At 39.2% G+C, this 22,940-nt stretch overlaps 1 protein-coding gene across 7 annotated transcripts; it reads left to right on the forward strand.

The window, feature by feature from the left end:
- Positions 1–38: 38 nt before the first annotated feature.
- On the forward strand, positions 39–22,940 carry TMPO (thymopoietin). 7 transcript variants are annotated; one of them, XM_075151794.1, is made up of 11 exons: positions 39–460; positions 10,351–10,477; positions 11,489–11,647; positions 13,025–13,125; positions 17,449–17,568; positions 17,672–17,767; positions 18,329–18,439; positions 19,334–19,423; positions 19,510–19,575; positions 19,736–19,830; positions 21,112–22,940. In XM_075151794.1, the coding sequence occupies exons 1-11, from the start codon at positions 215–217 to the stop codon at positions 21,401–21,403; spliced, it is 1,503 nt and encodes a 500-aa protein (XP_075007895.1). In that variant the 5' UTR covers positions 39–214; the 3' UTR covers positions 21,404–22,940. The 7 variants fall into 7 exon arrangements, with proteins under 7 accessions (XP_075007895.1, XP_075007903.1, XP_075007913.1 ...); XM_075151802.1 differs by lacking the exon at positions 19,510–19,575; XM_075151812.1 differs by lacking the exon at positions 17,449–17,568.

The following is a 22,940-nucleotide window of genomic DNA, read 5'->3' on the forward strand; positions in this document are numbered from 1 at the left end:
CAATAGTAGGGCCGCTTCGTCCTCCTCTCCGCCAATCGGGGCGCGGTTTATTGCTGGCTGAGAGAAGCGCTCCGTGTGCGCGCCCGCCCGCTGTGGAGCTGGGTCCCTGGTGTGGGGCAGGCGAGTCCTCCTCCTCCTCCTCCTCCCCCCCGCCCCTTCTCCCCGCGCTTTGTTGGTGCCTCTCCCGGGAGGGCGGCGGCGGCGGCCGGCGGCGATGCCCGAGTTCCTGGCGGATCCGTCGGTGCTGACCAAGGAGAAGCTGAAGAGCGAGCTGATCGCGAACAATGTGAGCCTGCCGGGCGGCGAGCAGCGCAAGGACGTGTATGTGCAGCTCTACCTGCAGCACCTCACCGCCCGCAACCCGCCCGCCGCCGCCGCCGCGCAGCCCGACTTCTCCAGCGACGAGGAACGGGAGCCCACGCCTCTCGGCGCCAGGAACCGCGGCGCTGCCGCCGGGCGGGTGAGTACCGCCGCGCCTCTCCCGCGCCAAGATCCTGGCTCCCGCCCGCCCTCCCTCGGCTTCCCGGCGGCCTCGGGCCCGCTTTCCCGCCCGAATGGGTCCGTCCGCTCCCGCCCGCCGGCCGCGGCTCGGAGAGTGGCGTGAGGCGCCGCGGCTCCCCGCACGTCCTCCCGCCTGGGGCCGGGGACGGCTCCGCCTCGCCTTACTTGAGGCGCGGCCCGGCTCGGCTGAGAGCGCGATCATACCCGGCAGGGACGGTCCCTGGGGCAGAGGGGCAGGGGCGCGCTGCCAGGCGTCCGCCCTGGGAGGCGAACTGGGTCCCGCCCGGTCGGTGCTGGGCAGCCGCCGGCTTCGCCTCCAGGTCGCGTCCCGCGTGTGCGCTTCTCGGTGGCGGCGGCTCCGGAGCGGCTCGGCCGCGGGGCGCGGCGGGCGGGGGGGCCCCTCCAGCCGGGGAGGGGCAGCGCGATCGCGCGTGGAGCGTGAGATACGGCAGTCCCTCCTCTTCCCCCCCCCCCCCCCCGACTGTAAGTTGGGAAGCCGTTACTTTGATTTGGCGGGCGGTTTCATAAGTAAAATACTTAGGTGTTGGAGGAATAAAGCAAGAGAAACTCTGCACGGGGCTGCAACTTTGGAAAGAAAACTCCCGTCAGCTGTCTCAGTTGTACTGAAGCAGCGGTACTCGGTGTAAATGCCTCCAGATGAAAGGGTGAAGCTATGAAGGAACAGCGTGTTTGTTTTGTTTAATGAAATGGACTGTTTAGTGTAAAGAGGGTCTGCTTAATGTAGCTGTCTCTCTCATACCTCTAAGCATATGTTTTATAGCAGAGTGCCTCTGCTGCATGTTCAGTTGGTCCACTGTTACTTACTTTCTTAGACATACTTTCTTTTATCATGTAAGGAAAGAGCGGGGGAGCTGATGTTACTTGGAATTTTTTCCTTTTGGAAAATGTGGTTTCCTTTTTAATTTTTAATAAGTGGTTTGTAAATTTGCATATATTGAGAAAGCAATCTTTTCATTCATAATTCTAAGCTGTCTGGACTCACGTACAGGTTTGTGTAATGATCGCCAGCTACTGGAGTTGTAATGTGTGTGATATTACAAGTATTTAATGATAGTATCTGAAGTGCTATCTTTCAAAGCTCATTTGTAAAGAGAGTGCAGAGAAACGGACTCCTTTGAAGGTCTTTCATACTTTAATCTTTAAAAAAAACCAACAAACAGTTCTTGAATTAAAAAACTGAAAACTGCAACTAAAAGAGGAAGAGATTTCTAACCAAATTATTTACCTCTTTTTAACATCTGTCTAATTCAAATACTTAACGGGCATTTGCTGCAGAAACTTTACAGTGAACTAGACACTTACTTCTCTGACTTATGTTGGTCTGCCTGTAGCACCGGTAGAGTGCTTTTGAATAAAATAGGATGAGCTTGAATCTGAATCATGTTTCACGCTTGTAGGAGAAGGAAAGTTTCATAACTGCTGAAGTTCCTAGATCTGATTTTTCCCTTCCCTTCCCAGTGCTTAAGCTTAAACAATTATGAGTGACTTTTTTGATGTTTACAGAATGGGTGGTACACTTACGTTTTTGTTAACAATGTCTGAAAGGCTCTGTGCTATTTCTGCTAGTCTTGTGTGTTAATATCAGAGCAATGTATCATCATAACTTCCAAAACTTCAGCGAATATTCTAGTGATAGTTGCTTGGATTTGCGTCCATCGTGCTTTCCTGCTCCGTCCCCCCGTCCCCCCCTCCCCCCCCCAAAAAAAAAAAAAAAAAAGCTCGGTTGATGTGTGTTTGTTGTCTGCTTAGTACAGCTTGGGTAGTTCTGAAGCTGCTTGTAGCTTGAGTACCTGTTGTCCCTGTTAATGCCTTGTGGCATAAAGGCGCTTTTCTGATCTGCTCTCCTTCCAAGAGAGTAACGCACAGGTCTCCAGAGTGACTTGCCCCCAAAACACTGGGAAGGGAGAGGCAGAGTGAAGGAAGTCCGACATCCAGGGGAGTGGGATTCTGGTATGGAAACAAAGCAAAATATCTTGGTAAGATTAAGAGAGGACAGGAGGGAAAGCACTCAAACCTCTGAAAGAGAAGAAACTAGAAATAAGGGGCAAAGGGAGGAAGCTGGGACTGCAAGGCATTACGGAAAGGAGTAATAAAATAAAGGAATCCCATATTTCCTGTAAGTCACTTTGTAGGCTCTGGAAACAAAGGTGGATTCAGCAACCTCTGTCTTTTACTGCTCTGTGTAACTTCATTATTTTACCTTAAGTATTTCTTTTATGTGCATGTTTAAAAGGACCAGAAGACAATTTGCATTGGGTGCATAAAAGTACTTTATAACATGTACTGGTATAATAACATGGCTCGCTTCTGTTGTTAGGTGGAGATCTGAGTAACAAAATTGCAATGCTTTATTAGTTCTGGTTTTATGTATATTACAGGTCCTAGAAATTGTAGTATTGGTTTGTGTACGTTGGGGGGGGATGTAAACCAGTTTTTTCAAACTTTTAGGCAATCAACTACTTAATGTTTCTAGAACACCAAAATGCTTTGCTATATTACAAAGGTACCTTCTATGGAATTAAAAAATTTGGACTGCTCTATTCTGTGTTTCCTGTATCACACTAAAAATTTGAATACTGCTTAACTTGAAAATTGCAAAAAGTCTCTTCAATCCAGATGACTCAGTCAAGGCTAGTATTAACTTGTAAAAACATTTTAAAGAGCATTTACATAGATTTGCATTTTGGAGGCTTCTGTCCCACTGTGCTATTTTTTGGTATTTCTTTGGATATAGCTCAATATATGCTCATTTAAAAAAAAAAAAAACAAACCCACCGCGTTTTTTGGGGAATGAAGACTCACTCCCACTGCTGGGATGAATGAATGAATGAATGCTGGACGCATAGAGGGAGAGGTAGAAAAGGGCCAGAATCACTCTTGGAGCAAAGAAATGGGTATTTTTGAGTAGAAAAGAGCAACACAAGTGAGAGATGTAATCTCTTTCTTCTTAAGTTTGTGCTTATTCAGTAGTAATACCAACACAACAGTTGTGAGTGCTTAACTTTTTGTGTGCCTGCCTGCTGAAGTCCAAATGTCCTGAGTGAGCAATCATCTCAGTTGCTCAAGTCCTCGGAAAGGATTGGATCACAGAGAAAAAGCAGTCTGTCCTTACTTTATGGGCATAGGCTATCAAAGCTGTACAAAATGCATTGTTTAATATGGCTTTTAGTGTGAAAGGTTGACTGTAATCGGGATACCATGTTGGCCTGAGTAAAGGTGGTCCTGACTTGTCAGTCACTGTAGGGATTTACTGGTCACTGAGCCTTCCCCCATCCCTCTCTGGGTCCGCTCACACTTCCCTGTAGTAAGTGCAAAGAGTCACAACCCTCTCTGAGCCTGCAGCCAGTTGGAGTGACAGTGCTTGTGCCTGTCTAGAGGCGGTCAGGGCTCAGAGCAGCGTGGGAGAGCGGGTAGGGCCCTGCTGCCGGGGTGAGGGGCTGGGCTGCCGGCACCCTCTGTGTGTTGGGGGGCTCGATCTGAGAGGGAAGTAGCAGGTTCTCCTGTTATGTTTGAATCAATACCTTACTTGATCTGTCAGCCGACTTATGGATGCTGAAGGGGAGGGAGAGCAGTGTTTTTCTTAAAATGGGTATGAGAAACAAGTTCAAAGGAGTATACTCTGAATATCCATGTCGCAGTCATTGAAAAGACAGTAAAGCTAAACCAGGTCTTTTGATACTGACAATTAATGTTTTGACATTGCTGTAGTCATTAGTAATTTTAAACTGTCTACACTGTCACTTTAGTGTTCTTTTTTCCAAGTTTGGGGCACTTGGTAATGCGTTTAGGTGCAGATTTTCTACCATAAAAGCTGTGCAGCAATGAGACAAAAGCCCATATTTTTAATTCTGCTACAAATTATGTCTTTTAAATCCATCACTCTTCCAGCACAGCTCTATCAATACTACATCCAACCTATACATCTCTCAGAACAAATAAAAACCTTAATATGCTAATGATGTAAATTTGATGTATAGTGAGACAAATGTCATGCATCCATAGTGATGCTGCTGTTGTTTCATTGATATTCATGTGGGTTTATTTTGACCTGTTTCTTATTCTGATACAGTAGTGAACATACAGATGATTAACATGCATGTATGAGCAGATCAGAACTTATAGGGACTTTGTTCTGACCGCATTGTTTTCAGGCTCTGAAACCATCATGCTTTGGAACAGCAAACTCTTTAGGCAGTTAGCATTTTTTTGGCACCTAAAGTTAAAAATTAAACTATTTTACTGTCGTAAGATCTTACTTCCCCTTGGTGAAACTCAGACAGCGTTTTTATGCTTTGTAATGTGATGCAGCAAAACCCCCTCCTATTGCATAGAGTGCAGTCTGCTTTGTAGAAGATGACTTCAAATGCGGTCAAATACATAAAATTCACTAAATCAAAGTAAGATTAAATGTTAGTCCAGATATTTTTTTTAAAAAAGAGCTTTTCTGTGAAATATTTGAAAGTATAATTTTGAATATGGCCAATTTTCTTGCTGTAATACTTCTCTCTCTGTTTGGTGGTGTGTGGGGTTTTTTTTTTTTGTGCGGGGATGGCTCACTTTGGCTATATACTTTTACCAGGAGAGGAAAAGCTTTGAGCAACTTTTTTTCTAAGCCTATTTAGCATAGTGGTATGTGAGGACAGTGGCTGGTATGTGAGACACCTTTTTGCTGCAGGGGGAACCATCTGCATCTGGATGCTCCTGGTCCTGGTTAGTTATGGGCTGAATATCAGGACAGATAGCTCAAAGGAAAAATAAGTATGAAATGGCATTTTTGCCTCTTTAGGAGCATTGTTTTAAAGCAAATACCAAAAATATCATCTTGACACTGTTGCCAAACAGGAGCTGTTCAGAGCTCAGAATGTGTAGGTTTTTATGACTTAGGTTATTGGTGCATTTCATGTCCTGGAAGAATCTCTTCTAAAACAGTGAGTGATATTTGACTTTTAAAGTGGTGATTTGAAAAAGATCAATCAGATGTCTCCTCATTTCTGTTAATGAAGGTATGATGAGAGCATCTGGACCTGAAGGGCCTGTTTGAAAGGTTATAGAAAAGACCTATCAGGTAAAGATGTTTTTTTTTTTTTGTTTTAATCAAGTAGCCAAGTAAATTAAGAGCTAGCTTCAGCTCTTTATGGTCAGAATGGTGTGGTAGTGATAATGTCTGTAGTTGAGGTAACTGTATGGTTTCAACCCCTTCCTATTGGAAAAGGAAAGGTAATAGTAAAACTAGTAGTTTATGAAGATTAGGAGTGTGGAAGGTGAAACTGCACACCTGGATAGATGAGAGAATGTAAAGCATATATGCTACCTGGTGAAGGAATTCAGTGTTTTCCTGTGTGGCTGTATCTCTTAATTATGATGTGCTGTACAAATGTGGCCCAGAATACAGATTAACACCTTTGTGGCCTTTTAAATGTACTCATCTGCTGTCTGAGTGACAGCTGTGGACAGTAGGGGTGAGGTGACTGAGTAATTCCTGCTGCAGTGAGAGACCCTGCCATGCTGTTTTGCACTTTCAGACTTTCTACAGTTCTAGACTCATGAACTAGGGAGACATGCTTGTTAGAGTGCTGGTGTAATAACTGCGGTTATATTTAAATAAAATAATCCTGTTGAAGTAATTTTTGTCTAGCAGTGCATGTCAGTTGTTCAGCAGGGGCACATACACAAGCCAGATCTCCAGGTCAGCATTCAGTTGATTGAGCCATGAGGCCATCTGTTAGTTTGGCTTCTTGATTTGTTTTCTGTTGTGAATTTTTACTCTTTCACTTAGGTTCTCTGGAAGCAACTCTACATTATGCAGCATTCATCTGTTTTCAGAGTGGGTACATTCCCTTCACTGAGTAACATGGAATTTAGTGTCTAGGGGAAGGAGGGGTGGAAGGGTTAAGTAAGCCCTAATCTTATAATTTAGGACTGTTACTGTACATAGGCTTGGAAATTCTAAGTCTGGCACTTACTAACTAAGGTTAAAAGGTAGAGAATTCTTGAAGTTGAGTGTATCAGTATCTTTGAATTACTGCTGCGTAATTTCCTTTCCATTGTTTATTTTGTCTGTCCTGTAGCTTTTGGTAAATATTGTCTTGAGGCGTTTGAGGTTAAAAAGTTCAGTAGGACTTGGTTTTCAAAAAAAAAAAAAAATTCTACTGCAGGAAATGTTTGTGTATGATAGAATAAAAAGTGCAAGGGGAATAGAGACCTCTGTATTTCACAGTGTAAGTCTATTATTGAGACTTGGCATGTGCGTTTCTTTATCTTCCCCTCCCCTAAGAGAAATATGGTTATTTGTTACCAGGGAGGACACTGTACAAACTGGAGAATTAAAGAGCATTCTGTTGGCGTGATTTGGGCTTTCTTAGCCTGTCTTAACCTCATTCAGAGAAATAGTAAAGAAGGCCTGAGCCTTTCTGCTTCTAGTGATGAAGCTGCACCTGTTTGGGATTAAAGGCCTTGAATATCCTAATGTAGGTGCCATTTAACTTGGGATTTGAAAATGCTTCTTTTGGTGATGTCCCATAGTTGTCTGTTGTTATTTAAGATGTTACTTATGCTTGTGTTTGGTTGAGTAGTGCTAGAACTAGTAAAGGTGGCCGTAAAGTTTGTCTGGTAAACTGGTCTGTGGCTGTTGGATTTCTATTCAGCAAGAATGCCAAAGATGAGGTAAGGGATAGCTTCCAGGTCTGAATTCTCATCACTTGCATTTTCTGCTCCTCTCATTAGTGAAAGAAGGTGAAAGCTTTTTGCTGTGGAGAGATGACACACTGAGAAGATGAACTTCTCTTGCGCTGTTGTTTTCCTGTGGCCCTAGAACTGAGAATGCTGTGTGGGACCCCCATGCTTATAATTCACTTCAGTACTTGTTTGAAGGGTTGCTTTCTAGTTAATCTGAAAGGGAGTCTGACAGATACCGCTACCAAATTGGTAGTATCTGTCACACACTCTGGTGTGAACAACTCTCTCTGAAGTGAAGTATGCAAATCCTCTTCCATCTTCTGTTTTCTAGAAAATGGCAATGACTAGAAATATTTTTTTTTAATGCTGCTAGCTCTGGATGGAATTAGAAGATCTTCAGATAAGGATTTATTGGTCTGGGTGTAGCATTGCGAGAATATTTACATTATATGCAAAGCAGTCGGCTGCACTGCCTTACTCCAGCAAATCCTGGAGTTCGCCACAATTTTATTTTAAGCACTTCACCTCTGCACCACAGTAAGACAACTTTAATTTTACTAATGGTCATCAGACCAGGAAATGTGGGTGTGGTTTTTTTTGTTTTAATTTGCAATGATAAATTTTAAAGCTAGCTCTTTTGATCTGTCTCACAGGGTAGTCCCATAGATAAGTTGTGATGATACACAGAAAGTATACTGGTGCTTTATACTATAATAGTAGTGGTAATTAAAGCTAATGTTGTTGCTGAGGTTAGTGCTGTCATACCACAGCCAAGGTATGAGAGAAATTCTTCTTTCCTGCCTTATGCTTTGAGGGACTGATCTTATGGTCCAGTGAATGGTAAAATGGCAGCTTTCTACGTGTACAAGTAAAGTCATTTGCTTCTGCTTTAAGGAGAATAGGTATTCAAAAGTAAAAGTTGAAGACCTCACAGAACACAAGGTAATCAACACATCTGGCCGTATTATTGAAGAACACAGATTACCTTCGACTTTTCATCCCCTCTCTACCCTTTTTCTCTGCTGAAACTGACCATTCTAATGGTCTCAATGTGTGGTAATACTGCAGGAAATGGTACTTGGAAGGAAAAAAAAATACTAAAGATACTATGAGATATTTGAGCTTACTCATTAGTTGCAGTTAGATTTCTGGTAGCTAAGATTTCGGTGAAATGTCTAGTAGAATGCTGAGTAGTTCTTCTTGTGTATATTGTTATAGTCTCTTCTGTGGCCTCTGAGTGATACAAAGGCAGAGATATGTTAAATTAAGTTTCCAGTTTCTTTAAAGTGCCATTGGAATGTTGATTTCCTGCACCATGGTAGTTGTTTTCTTCTGAAACATGGAAGTAGCATCTTAGTTAATGTGCTTGGTGATGTGTGCAAACACCAGAGCTGTCAGTAGTGTTTTGGAACTCTTTTCCACTGCTCGGACAGTTCAGTAGTCCAGAAAAAAATGCACTGAATGTGAAGTTCTTGTTCATGTGATACTTAACTTGAAATAGTGTTATGACCAACACATTCAGAAGTAAATACGAGTCTCCTATAGCTGCAGGTTGGTTGTTTTTTGTGTACTAGATAAGTAGGCTCAGTTACTTCAAAAACTAGTTAGATTTTTATATGATAAAGGAATGGAGTGATTGATAAAGTGAGTAGTAAATCTGTCATGATTTGTGTCAAGTGTCAAGTCTGCCACTTTAGTGATCCTTTCTTCAGACTGCCTGGAGTCTATTTCTTAGAATTAAGGAATAGCATGAGTTCTTGGAGATTCTGTTGCTTTTCAACAGCTGATTTTAAGTTCTTCATGCTGGGTTTTTCACAGTCCAGAAGTTAGAGGAAAATCTGATTTAATTAGGGAGTCAGTTATATTTGAGAAATACTCATATAGTCCCTCTGTAGCTTTTAAATATCAAGACACTTGAGGCAAAACCAAACTTGCATGCAAACCAATATTGAACTGGCATTAATGGCTAGCTAGATACTGTTGACTCATGTCAGTCATCTTATAGTCTTTTAGTGCTATCTTACTGAAGACAACAAGAAAAACACTGTTAATTGTGACTGTGTATTATAACATACTTGTGTTTGGAATTTCAGTCTTTGGTAAGTACAAGAAAATCCAGATAGGCCCTCTGGGCAACCAAGTTGAGAAACAATGTTAAGTGTAGAAGTTGTATCTGTCTATATCCTACAACTTTGAGGTACAAATATGACTTTTTTCAAAGCAGTATCAAGATCGATCTTAGTTGAGAGCAAGCAGATTCTAAGCATATTTTTTTCAGTCTTACCTCCTCGCTTTCTTGCAGAGCTTGGAGCTTGAAATGTCTATTGTAGTAACAAAGGCTTCCCAAGTTGAACAAATGTTATGATCACTCTGTTTGGATATAGCGGAAACTGCTAATTTAGGAATAGCATCTTGGCAGATTATTTTGATAACCATCTGTACGTGGTGGTGGTGGTGTGTTGCCAACTGTTCATGTAGTGTTGCCAGAGTTGGGTTTAGGATTTGTTAGAGCTACAGTAGCAGCGGCCTGAGCAGAGAGGCAGGATTTTGAAAATGTAAGTGTGTTTCTGGTTTTGCCTTTCCTGCACTTGCTTTGTAACATCATTTAATCTAAGAGGATACCAGGATAAGTGGGAATGGGGATTTGGGGAACTTGGTTCAGAGGGTGTGGGTACTGAAGAACTTGTTCCATATCATTAGAGGAAGAAGTATTGATCTACTAGGTAGAAGAATAATGTGAAGAAATGCCAGTGGAACATATGTATTTGTAGCTTAGACTAGTGATGGTGAAACAGCTAGAAGCTTACCTCTCCAGTCATAGGAAAGAAATCCTCTCCTGTTGTATACCTGAACTTCAAATTAAAACACAGGATCAGAATAATGAGCAAGATTTCTTTTTTTTTTTAATATAGAGGAGGCTTGTAATGGGTATTTCCTTGTAAGTAGGAAACTTGTGCATGTTTGTTTAGTAAGTGTAAATGTTTGAAGTGTTTCACACAGGCTTTACTGTGGGAGGGATGGGAGGAATATAATTACTTTTTTTGTTTTGTACGTTTAGGACTCTCATATCTTCCTGTTCCCTTAGAAGAAAAAGATGTGTTCTGTATTAACTGGAAACGCTCTGTCTCTTGTTTCTCCCTCGCACACTCACAGAAAGCCACGAAGAAAACTGACAAACCCAGGCCAGAGGAGAAGGATGACCTAGATGTAACCGAGATGAGTAATGAAGATCTTCAAGAGCAACTTGTGAAGTATGGACTAAATCCTGGCCCGATTGTAGGTAGGTGAACTCAACTAGCAAATATTCATCCATTCAATATATTTCTCACTAAACCTCAGTTCTGAGTACTCTGAGCTTCTCTGGTACAGTTGCTTGTTAAGTTACGTACAAATACTTTACAATCCTATTTCCTACTTAAGATGTTTTCATTGAACTATTTACATTGAGAAGACTTTAAGCATTGCGGTGTAGACAAGTCCACAGTTTGTTCCTCTTGTGTTCTAGGCCAGCTGGAGATGTTCCAACTTCTGTTCTGAAGCTGTGTAACTGTTAAAGTTCAGTGCTGGAGTAATTAGGTCTTCTGATACAGAGGTTGAGATTTGGGGCCTGCTTAAAGAGAAAATACATCTTACGTAATAAGCTAATAGCTTTGAGAGCAGAATGAGAACATGGAACTTCCCCTTCCCTAGAGCATTTCCTACTCACTGCATTGTGCAGTAATGTTTTCCTTTGCTAAATTTTTTTCTGGCCCCTTAAACCTAGCATTCTGTTCTGCATGCTAACCTACGTCAGGAGAAGTTCTGACTCCAGCTTAATCTCCTGCCTTGGGCACTCATATGTGATGTGGGATCAAAGCTCCTTGCCTTTCAGATTGTGCACTAGCCTAATGGAAAGGGACTTTGATTTCACAACTTTAAAAAAAAAAAAAAAGGTTGCCTGTAGTGTGCTGAGCCTTCTGTGGAATGTTCTTGAAATCCTGGGTGGATGGAAGCGTTGGTGGTGGAGCCTGGAGTCCTGTGTGTATTCAAAGTCTTATGCATAGTATTTTCTGTTAGCTGTTAACTTTCAGTGTACTAATGGGTCTAAGTTTGTCTTAAGAATTCTCTTAAACCAAGAAGTTAGAAGTCAGAGTTACATACCTAGAGGTGTATGCTTTGGGCCATACAGACAGATTAAAAATAAAAAACATGCGTTCAGAGATTCCCAAGGAATATATAACAGCCAAGCTCTAGTAGTCAAGTCAGGAAAGATGAAAACTGTATCTTTAGCATGTATCCTTCCTTGTTATAGCTACTACTAGGAAACTTTATGAGAAAAAACTGTTGAAACTGATGGAGCAAGGTCCAGAACTGAAGGCACCTGTGCCTCTCCCAGCGCTTTCTTCAACTGCTGACAACACCAGACAGAATGGAAATAATGATTCTGACCAGTACAGTGACAATGAAGAAGGTAAGATTTAAGTGGAACTTGCATGTGAACTATTAAAATTATACATCAGTAATAGTTGCAGTAGAAGAAATATCTAAAGAGGGCATGATTTTGCTGTTAGGTGAGGCTTTAAGATACTGCTGTAGACCATGTGAGTCATGTACTTGATCACGCAGTACTAGCACAGTGCCTGTTCTGGGAAAGGAAACTTTTTGCTACTGAACTGTTCCCTTTTGTCCATTTTCCCCAGATTGGAGCCTGTAAATTTGATAGATAGGAGGACTGCGTATGAAGTGTTCCAGTGTTCTCTGCACTTCATCTTTAAGTGCAAGTGCAGTTTTGTCTTACGGTGCTTACAGTAGTTATCTTTACTATGGGATCGTGTATAACTGCTTATTTATTAAACTTCTGTACTTCTAATGTTGTTTAATGTCTCTCGTGTATGACTCAATCCCTCTTATGCTCTATTCCTTATGGACTTAGTTTGGGGTGGGTTGATTGATTGGTCTTGAGTGTGGTTTTTGCAGTTTTAATATCACATTTATGTCAAAAAAGTATAGGAGTGGGGGAAGTGGAACCTAAAACACATCATCATACATCTTACAAAAAGTAAAAACAGTGTAGGCTTTAAAGAGTGTTCTGAATGGAATGTTAGAAGATGCTTATTTTGTGTGGTTTGGTTTTGGGAGTGGTTCTAAAATTCTGAAATTTTTAGGACAGCCAAGAGCCTAGTCACAACTGACAGCTATCTCCTTATACTTACATATGCTTAATCTACTTACCAAACTGTTCAAACACTGGGGGGAAAAAACCAAACGAACACCCCCACCCCACCCCCCCAAAAAAAAAAAGTTTTCTATAAATAAACTTTGAATATGTTGGTGTAATGCTATTAGAATTTTAGAAAGGGGGTGGAAATAATAAATCTTCTTACTGGTAAGATGACTGCTAACCGCTCACCCTTCTTCTGCATCAAAAAGGAGCTTTATATAAAAGGACTTATTTTAATGAGGAAACAGCCTAAACAATGTTGAAAAGCTTTAATACCCTTACTACAATCAATAGTATAATGGTACTTTGGTTAAAGTAATTGCAACTTGATACCAGTTTCTAAATGGAACTGCAGGATTGGTTAAAGCTTATCTGAAATGTAGGATTTTTAGGACAAAACTGAAATACTTGAGTCAGTGTTTTAAAATAATTTTTCAGGTTATTCTTCAAAAGTCTTTGTTCTTCTACATTCAATGGAGAAACATACTTTATCTCACACCTCTTTAAGGAAATGGTAACTCATAACAATTATGTTGCCTCTTAAAGTGAATTTTTATTAGAATACAATTAAACTGGTACAACAACCAGTAGTATTATAGAAACTAGTTATATTAAAACCGGTTACAGATCCGAAGACTGAGCTGCGGCTTGAGAAGAGAGAACCATTGAAAGCCAGGACGAAGACTCCAGTAGCACTCAAACAGAGAAGAGTTGTTGAACACAACCAGGTATGTTTAATTTAGTGGCATCTGGAATGGCTGCTAACTGCAGGTGATGTGCTCATTAAACACCTTACCATTTTTAACATAACCACATTTGACTAAGTGGGCTATGCTGTTTTTTAAAAGTTCTTTCAGAAAGCCTGTTCTAATACAGCATGAAAATCTTGTGAATTAACTGGAGCTACTGTTTTTAGCCTGTCTGATAACATTCAAAATTATGGTCTGCTAAAAGCTGTTTGTCTGACTTGCCAGCTGCTGTAGCACCTCTTAGAGAAAAATAATAGGTAATCTTAACATGTTTAGTTTTGGAAACCTGACAGATTTTTAAGTCAGACGGGCTGATGTCATCCTGTTGGATGTTTGTAAACAACTTAATTCCATAAAAGAAGCAGTTTCTCAAAAAAAAAAGTTTGGAAAAAGGTTGGGTTTTGTTTTGGTTTGTGTTTGTTTTTTTTAGAAATGTTTTTAAATACATATACATACAGCATTTTTCTATCTATCTGATTTGGTATCTATAGATATATGTATGCATTTTAAATACACCTGTTTAATGACTGTGATTTAAATATAATACATGAAGTAATGTACTTCTGTATATGCCTATATTTATACATACAGAAGTGTGTGTATGTGTGTACACACATGCACTAGCTATCTATATAATATTTTTTCCTCAACTATGCTTGTAGCAGCAGTACTAGACAGTAATTTGTTGGAAAGCTTCTCCTAAGAAGAAAAATAATAAATAACAAGTTTAAATCTCGCTGTACGTACTACTTGTCCTTTACTTATAAATAATATTAGTTCTGTTGTCTTGGTGAAAGAGGGATTTTACAGACGCACCTCAGGTTTTCAAACTGCTGGCTGAATACTGGATTCGGTAGTTGATCTGTCCTTGTGATGTGACAGTGTCAGTAAATACCCTGTTGCCCAGCGTAGGTTATTTAGGATCTTTACAGTGTTATTCATCTGACCAATAAGTAGTGGAGTCGTGTACAGTAAAGGACTTGTATAGAAAACATTCAGGGACTCAAAATCTGACCTGTTAATAGCTTGATGTATTTTAGTAGATTAGTGACTTTTCTTACTGCTTTATAGTATGGTAAATGCCAGATACATACACACTATCTAACTAGGAAGTATGTATAAATATGCTTTTGCTATGGATGTCTCTTAAAGCAGGTAACACACTGCTATGTGAGCTTGGGTAATACAACACAGTTATGGAGATCCATAACTAGTTCTGCTTATTTTTAATTGGATTTTTAGGGTACAAGCTGAACAGATTTCAATTCTACAAATCAAAACGCCCACATAGTTCAACACACAAAATATTCCTTAATTTATTCAGGCAACTTATGTTCATGGTGGTCTTTATAATGGGAATCTAAATCTTGAGGTTCTTGTGTTTTAAAGGATTACTTTTTTCTAAATTGCTATTCACCCAGAAATCCCTGCCATCCTCAGTGTAATAGAGCTATCAACAAACAAAGCTTCCTAGTCTTCTATGTTAACTGTCATGCACTGTGTGGCATTGGCTCGAAAATTATGATGCTCTGAAGGGTGGTGGGGCTGAATTGGTTGGTAGTGTGGTGTGAGCAGACTTGTTAGTCACTTCTAGGTCCTGTCCAGCACTAGTCTTAGTCCAGACTACACAGCTGAAAGGATTGTCATTTGGTGCAGAGGGATGTTGCTGTTCTCTTAAGAAAAAAGGGCAAATAGATATTCTTTAAGCAGGCTGGTAAAAAAGAAATTGGGTGAGGAGTTTGAGCAGGCTCATCGGTCTTATCAGTCAGTTAGCAGTGGAGGGCTAGATGAATTTGAGCTTAGCTCTTTGTGCTTAATTGCCTCCTCATAGTGAACTGGAAAAGTTGGAAGAAAACCCTAATTTGAATGCCCCCTTCCAATGAGGTATGTGAATATAGAGTTGGAGTTCAAAACTGAGCCTAACACCTCATAGTAGGTGGCACTGGACAGAAAGAGGCGGGCTAAAAAACTTAAATGTTAAGAAGCCTTAGCAGCATAGAACTAGCCTCTCTCCTTGAGACTTTGAATAGTGACGTTCTGCATGTGCTGTGTTCTCCTACTCCTCCCTGCATTTTTTTGTCTACCTGTATAGCTGGACTTCTTAAAAATAAAACATGCAGCATTGCAGCTTCTGGCATAAAAATTTCATGTGGCATACACCTGATAAAAAAACTTGGTAAGTGATAGCTGAGGTAAACTTATAATCTATAACTTCATTGCTTGTGAGTAATATGACAGTTAAAAGCAGAGGCTGAATAGTACTCGTGTACCACACCATTATAACTTTCTCTGGTTATATACGGGGTATTGGTGTACCTAAACAATGAGTATTACATTCTAATAGGGTTTATTTAGTTTTAGTTCAGATATTTGTGGGATAAGCAGACAGGGCCTGCTCAATTGACAGTGAGGATAACTATAACTGTAGACAACAATTTCTTTTTTTTTTTTTTTTTTTTAAAATTTCATCTGTTGAATATGCTCTGCTGAAGTCTGGATGGGTCTTATGCAGTAGATTCTGGTTTTTTTTCCTAGACTTTTCATGCAAGAAAAAACTTGAAACTTGGTACTTCAAACACATGACTGACAAGCATCTGAAGAACTAAGGAGAGAGGCGGTTATTTACTAAAGTACTTCTAACTGTTCATTAGAAGAAAATTAGTTCCTAGTCAAACAGCCTGGGGTAGGGGAGCTCTCCATTAGTAGGATGAGGGAATTGCCTTACTGCTTTCTTGAGTGGAATGTGTTTGAGTGGAACCACTCTGAAATTACGGTTTTTCTCTAAGCTTCTAAAGAAAAACACCTCTCAAATAGAAAGTGTATGGGGGTGAGGTGGGGAGCCATAATTGAAGGTTGCAGGTTAAGCTTTTCTTAACAGGGAAGAGAAGCCAGTGTCTGGTGAATATATAAAGGGGGGTTGGTTCTGATCTTTCATCAGAAGTCTGTTTAAATTGAAAATAATATTGGAGACTTAGTCTGAAAACTACAATTCTATATGAAACATCTGAATCTGTTTGGACTTTAGGTCTGTGCATAAATGTACATAATTTGGTTTTGAAAGTATTTCAGTGACTTTAGAGTAAAGCGAAACACTTGTGCTCCCTCTGCTGGGTATGTAGCAGCTGTAATACAGAACTTAGGTTAAGAATCATAAAGCTGCTCAGCTTCTAGTTTCATTGGAGTGAAATGTTTTCACTTGAAGATACAAGTAGGGAAAGGATAAGGGCATTGTTAGACTTCTCCCTCCCCCCCCCCCACCCCCCCCCGATAAATAAATACTTTCCAGCCTGCTCTCTTAACATACTGTTTTGGGGCTAATACTGTTCCAGGGAAGTTATTTAATTGACAGTTGCACCAGTCTGTATAACTTCCATCACACTGAGTGTAACTTCCAAAAACTTGGTAATACATCAATGCATGAGGTGTTAATGTGCAAAGATTTCAGTATTAACAAAGTAATAATTTTTATTTTTAAACTCAACTAAATAAAAAGGAAAATCTTGTATATAATCTAGAAGAAGCAGGCCCTCATCTCCATTTCCCTCCAGGTTGATATCTGGAATTAGTTTTGAGGAGGATTTTTTCTTTAAGCATAAAACATGCAATGAGTTATAGGGAATGATCTGTGTTTGTTAATGACTACAAAAGTTTGGCACTTCATATTGTTACTTAGATTTGTAAAGATCTGTGTCCGGCTTGATCGTTTAAACGCACTGTTATGTGAAAACTGTGTGAGTTTCATCTCTGTATGTGGAAACTTCTAAGATTATAAAACATCCCTGCCCGCTGTGGCAGGAGATGCGTTCCTGTTGAAATGTAGGTGGCTGTGCCTAAACCATTCCCATCTCTGCTTGAGAGAATAGATCCCTATCTGGGTAGAGAACAAGGTGATGCTTTCTGCTTACGCTCATAGACTAATATTTTTTTTGTGTAGGCAGGTAATGTAATGGGCCTGAAAGCTAGCATATCTGCTGTCCATGACTTGATGTAACTACTTGTTAGCATTAGTGATTTCACGCTATTGCAGTGAACAGATTATCAGTTTTTATTGTTGGACATTATCTAGTCAGTTCTGTATTTGAAAAATAATGTCCTCTAACGTAAGTATTGTGGTCAACACTACTAATCTAGCTAGCTATTTATTATTGAATGTATTGGGATGCAATTGGTTTGGTTTTCTTTTTTTCGGATTGTAGACACACTGCTGCTGGAGTATGCATGCTATTCTGGCTTTTGGTTGTGAGTATCCAATGTTGAGAGCTGGCTTTCATGTATTTGATCATGTGTTTGATGCTTGAATAGACCTATTCTCAAGATGGAGTTACTGAGACTGTCTGGACAAGTGGATCTTCAAAAAGTGGACCTCTGCAGGCATTTTCTAGGGAGTCTACAAGAGTGTCAAGAAGAACACCAAGGAAAAGGGTGATGAGAGGCTTATTATAATAGACAAGCTTTTTTTCTCACTCTTAGGGTCCCAGTGGCTATTTTATTCAATTGTTTTCTTTTGTTTGTTTTAAACAAACAGGTGGAAGCTACAGCGCAGTTGCCTGTAGATGATGCTGTAATAACAGAGAGTACTCCCATAGCTGAAACTATATTGACTGCAAGCAACGAGACCCTAGTAAATATGCTTAGTAAATATGTTTAATAAATCATGCAAGTGGTATTCTTCTGTAATGTCTTTACTGACAGAATCATTCTGTTTTGAACAGATAGTCTTTCTTTCCTTAAAACAACCTTCTATTCAGTAGTCTTTGAAACCACATATTCAGTATCTGTGTTAGTATCTAATGCTGTTCACTTTGAGATGGGACTAGGTAGACACCTAATGGTCCCAGCTAATGTCTTTCGGGGAGGAGGGTTGAGAAGAACCACTTAAAAGCTCAGATCTTTTCTTAATTTATGTAAGTACATGCAGAATATCTGCTTTTAAGTTTGGCTTTTCTTGTGAACTAAATAGCCTTTATGTTTCTAAATGGCTTAAAAGAAACTACTTGGAATGATAAGCAATGTGTTTTTCTGTGCTTATTTCAGAGTATCTGTTACATAACCTTCTTGAGTTAACTCCTAATATGCATATATGCAATGCACATAAAGGTTTTGTTGTTTGGTTCTGCCCCCTTCTCCCTTTTATTTTGTATTTTGGCTGATTCTGAGTTTGAACAATTTTGAATCTCGGCAGGTTGTCAATAGGGTGCCTGGAAATTTCAAGCATGCAGCTCCTACGCTGTCAATCAGTGAACTCTCAGACATGCCCAGAAGAACACCAAAGAAACCACTGATGGCAGCTGAAGTAAATAAATTAAAACTTAGATTGCTATTGCTTACTCTCTGTGAACAAGATTCTTGTGTGTATGTGCTTACTGGTTAGTACAGAAGGGGTGGAGGATGTCACTGCCCAGGTGGCCCTAGTCAAAATAGACTAGCATAAAAGAGAGAATATAAAGTTATTTTTATCTTCCCCTGTCAGATTTTGAGTGTGTGTGTGTGTGGAGATCCTGCTTCTCCTTCTTTTTTTTTTCCTCCCTAAGCCAAATACGTTTTGGTTTGTTGTTTCCCCTTGTGCTGCTGTTCTTCTGTACAAAATATAGATTTTTTTTTTTTCTATTAAATTCTTTGAATAACTCAAAGACAGAGCAAAATCGGGTTATCTACCTTTGGTCTTGTAAATCAGCCTATCCTGAAAAACCACAATGTGCCTTGATTTAGGGAATCAAAGAGTAGGATTACTTCAGACCAAAAGCCTGAATTTAAAAAGCATGTGTAGATTCCTGTCAGTTATCAAGAAAGAAAATAATTGTTTTACTGTTAACCTATTCAAGCTGTCAAAATTATATACCTCCTCTTGGAAAACTGTCTAAAGCACTTGCAAGTATATGTAATGTATTGATGTAGTACTGTAATATTGTGGAAGTTTACATTACAAGATAATGCTTGGCTGAATTTAAATGGAGTTCGTTGCTTCATGTAGTTACTGTAGATAAAACTTGTATTAACGCTTGTGAAGCCTACTCTACCGGTGGGTCTGACATTTATGAAATGGGCTGCTTTATTTGTTTATAATGTGACTGCAATGTAGAGTTTGTTGTCAAAAGGAAGGTTGTGGGAGAACTTGATATTCTATTTCAGACTGCGTAAGTTTTTTTTCAGTTAGTATTCTGCTGTACTATGGCATTGTTTATTACAGCGAGAAGAGACAGATTGCCCACATCAATGCTTTTTTAATCATGTTGGCCACAACCAGTCCTGTGATCTGCTCAACACAGCCATGATAGAGGTGATGGTTAAGTTTTTTTTTTTGATCATCTACATCATTGGCTAGCAGGTGTATTATATTTATACAACATATTCTTTATCTTAAAGGAAACTGAGGAGAGCACTGAATGCTTTAAGACACCAAAAGTGACCAGACAGCTGCCACTAACAAAGGTTAAATTAACTTCTAAAACCCAAGAAGTAAACTTCCTGAATGTCACTGGGTGATTCATGCATTCTTACAAATTGCATATGGTTATGGTCACTGAGATAGCTATGCAGGAGCTTTTTGTTTTGTGGTCTGCTAGGCCTATAACTGTTTTTGGTTTCCTAGGTGCTGGAGAGAACTCACACAGAAGAACGAAGAGTAGAAAGGGATATTCTTAAGGAAATGTTTCCTTATGAAGTATCAACACCTACAGGAATTAGGTATTACTAAGGTTTAGGGGGGCTTGTTTCTCAGTGCTTGTAAACCTATTTAAGCTGAGAAGTATCTTTTGATTATATTGCTAGATTTCTGAGGAACAGTTTTTGCACTCTGGCTCAGTGACAGCTGAGATGCCCGCCTAGCTCTTCTGTTCTATGTACATAGTTTTGTTAGCCAAAACAGTCTCTTCTTGGTGGGAGGACAGGATACTACTATGTTAGGAATTATTACTGGAACTTCTGACGCTGGAAGTTAAATGGAAAGGGCTTGTCTGTGGTAATGGCTAACAATATTTAAGGTTTTGGCTATATGCAACTGCTTTAGGCCTGCTGTTAAATTCAGGAAAGGTCTCCCAGCATAGATTTGAGCTTTCTTTTTGAAAGCAAAAAATAGTTTTCAAATACCCTATTTTTTCCTTTGAGTAGCAGTCCTGTTGTAGTCAAAGATTACTCTTAGGATGAATAAGGATGCCATGTAGGAATGGCTATTACATTTTTATTTGCAACTTTTGTTTTAAACAAAAATTGAAACAACCCTCTGGATAATTAAGCAAGTAACAAAACGTTGTCCTGTTTAGAGAATATGAGAAAAAGTTTCCCTATGTTAAGATGTGAAATCAACTCCCATGTTTCCAACATGTTAATTATAGCTTCAATTTAAACTGCAATTGCATAAAGTCTTACCTTAAGGAGAATATACGGTACACAGATACTACTGTGGTGTATCTGCTCACCACTCAGCTTTGTTCTCTTTTGTTTTGAGGTCTATCGGTCTAGTTAAATCTATGCCACTTTATAAAAATAAAAATCATGCATGTCTACTCCTTGTATATAAGGACTTGGCAATGTACTTGGGTTTCTTAACCCTTACTGCTTTGTCTTCTGGCTCTGCGTATTGGCTTAGCCATTAGTAGATATTTTAATGGCCAAGGACAATCTTAGGTTTACAAATCCCAGTGGGGCTGCATAAGTGATCATGAAAGATGCAGACAGAGAGAGACACTTCCTTGAGTTTTATTGCCAGTTATGACCCATTGATTATGTGGATAGGGTGAAGTGAAGTGGCATTTGAGGTTTTTTTTAAGGGGTGTTTGTTTGAACACTAAATAATTAACTTTAAAAGTAGTAATGATAGCCATGTTAGTGTTTGAGACAGATATTTCAGGTACTGCATTCACTAGAAATAATTTTTAGTTCTTAATTCAACTAAGATTTTCCTGTATACCTTAGATTGCTCTTTTAAATATGCAATATTTTAATTTCTTTTTTTTTTTTAATTCACAGCGCTAGCTGCCGTAGACCAATCAAAGGAGCTGCTAGCCGGCCTATAGAGCACAGTGACTTCAGAATGGAGGAAAGTTTCTCTAAGTATGCTCCAAAATATGGTACCTCAACTGACATCAAGTCAGAGAAACCACCAACAAAAAAAGAACGCTCCATTCCCCTGTGGATAAAAATTCTTCTCTTTGTTGTTGTTTCAGTCTTCTTGTTTTTGGTTTATCAGTCTATGGAAACTAATCAAGGAAATCCTTTCTCTAAATATCTGAATATTGTCTCTCAGGGCGGTGCCAAATGAGTATCTTTCTGAAAGGCACACCTGATTTGATCTCCTGTTTTTAATTGTAGAGAACTCTTCTGCCCTCTCATCGGCTCAAGGACTTCTTACAAATAATGTGATTGGAACCCAATAAATTGGATAAATGGAGCAAGATAATATTAAATGGACATCGGTAACTTTCTGGACTTTGGACTAGTAGGAGATCACTTTGCCATAGGAGTAACATTTTTTTAGATCTTTGAACTTTTTGTAGGCTTTATTTTTTTAATGTGGACATCCTTTAAATTCATTTTTGAGAAACTGTATATTTGTTTTTGCAAGAACTTGGAAGCTGAGAAGGGCAAAAATGTAGTAAAATGTGAAGCTGTGTTTTTAAAGCTTTTCCTTTGTACAGAAAAGAAGTTGTACTTTTGTCTCTATAGATTATTATGGAGGAGGATTTTAACACAGGTGATAAAGGGAAATGCATTTTTGTATGCGTTTTTTTAGTAACAATGTAACTGAATTTGATCTCTTAGGATGTAGGGAGAGTACAACGACAACCTTTTCTGTAGATTACTGTAACTTTTTAGTAAATGTAACTGTAAACCTCTTTGCATTTCTGTAAGAGTCTTAGTATCATATTAGTAACTCCGTTTAAGTGTAACATCATTTAAATGTATCCCTTCATTTTAGTGCTTACAGTGTTGTAGGAGCTGAATACAAATTTAATTGGCAAGAGATGTCTTAGAGGAACTTATTTATTAGTAATATGCGTGGAAAATAAAAATTGCATCAGTATAATTTGCTACTAAAATACTTTTTTGGGTCGAGGTTGTTATCTGAAGTAGTCTAAATTCCAGCTTTAGCGGTGGTCTTTTTCTCTTTTTTAAAAAGCGAGGTCTTTCCAATACAGCTTTATGTGATTATCTTTGAATATTCATGTAGAGAAGTATTCTCAAAGCGTGAAAATTCCAATGAAGTTTTATTCTTGTATGAAGAGGGCATTGCTGCATTTTCTCCTACAGTTTCATCTTCTAAGGTGAGATTTACTACTTTCATGCAGTTGAGTATTTTTCTCAGTGGAAGCATGCTGAAACACTCTGTATTGTGTAACTTAGTTGAGCAGGCAGCTGACTTCACTACTACCAATGAAGAGTGATAAGCAACAATTTTTTAAAGTGAATGTATACATTTTGGTGTGCTTAAATCTGCAGCATACAGATGTTCAGTCTTACTGCTTGGTACAAAATCGCAATAAATCATACTACTTAAAGTGCTACTTATAAAAAGCTGAGAACATTAGTTAATAGTATCTTTTTACTCTAGGTACAATTACTGTGTAGACTATAGCTATGGGGAAGCTTTATTTTCTGTGAACTTTGGGGCAAACATAGTAATTTGTAGCAAAGCAATAGTGGGTTTTTTTTTTGTTAAGATTAATGTTTTTTTCCTTTTACTCTGCTTTTTTGAGTAATCCAAATTGCTAAACTTGTGCCCATCCTATAGAAAATTGTAACATAAGACATTCACTTTTCATGTCAAAATGCAGAAAAATAAAAATGATTTTAATGTG

This window comes from Calonectris borealis, chromosome 1 (assembly GCF_964195595.1).
Source record: "Calonectris borealis chromosome 1, bCalBor7.hap1.2, whole genome shotgun sequence".
NCBI classification, from domain to species: Eukaryota; Metazoa; Chordata; class Aves; order Procellariiformes; family Procellariidae; genus Calonectris; species Calonectris borealis.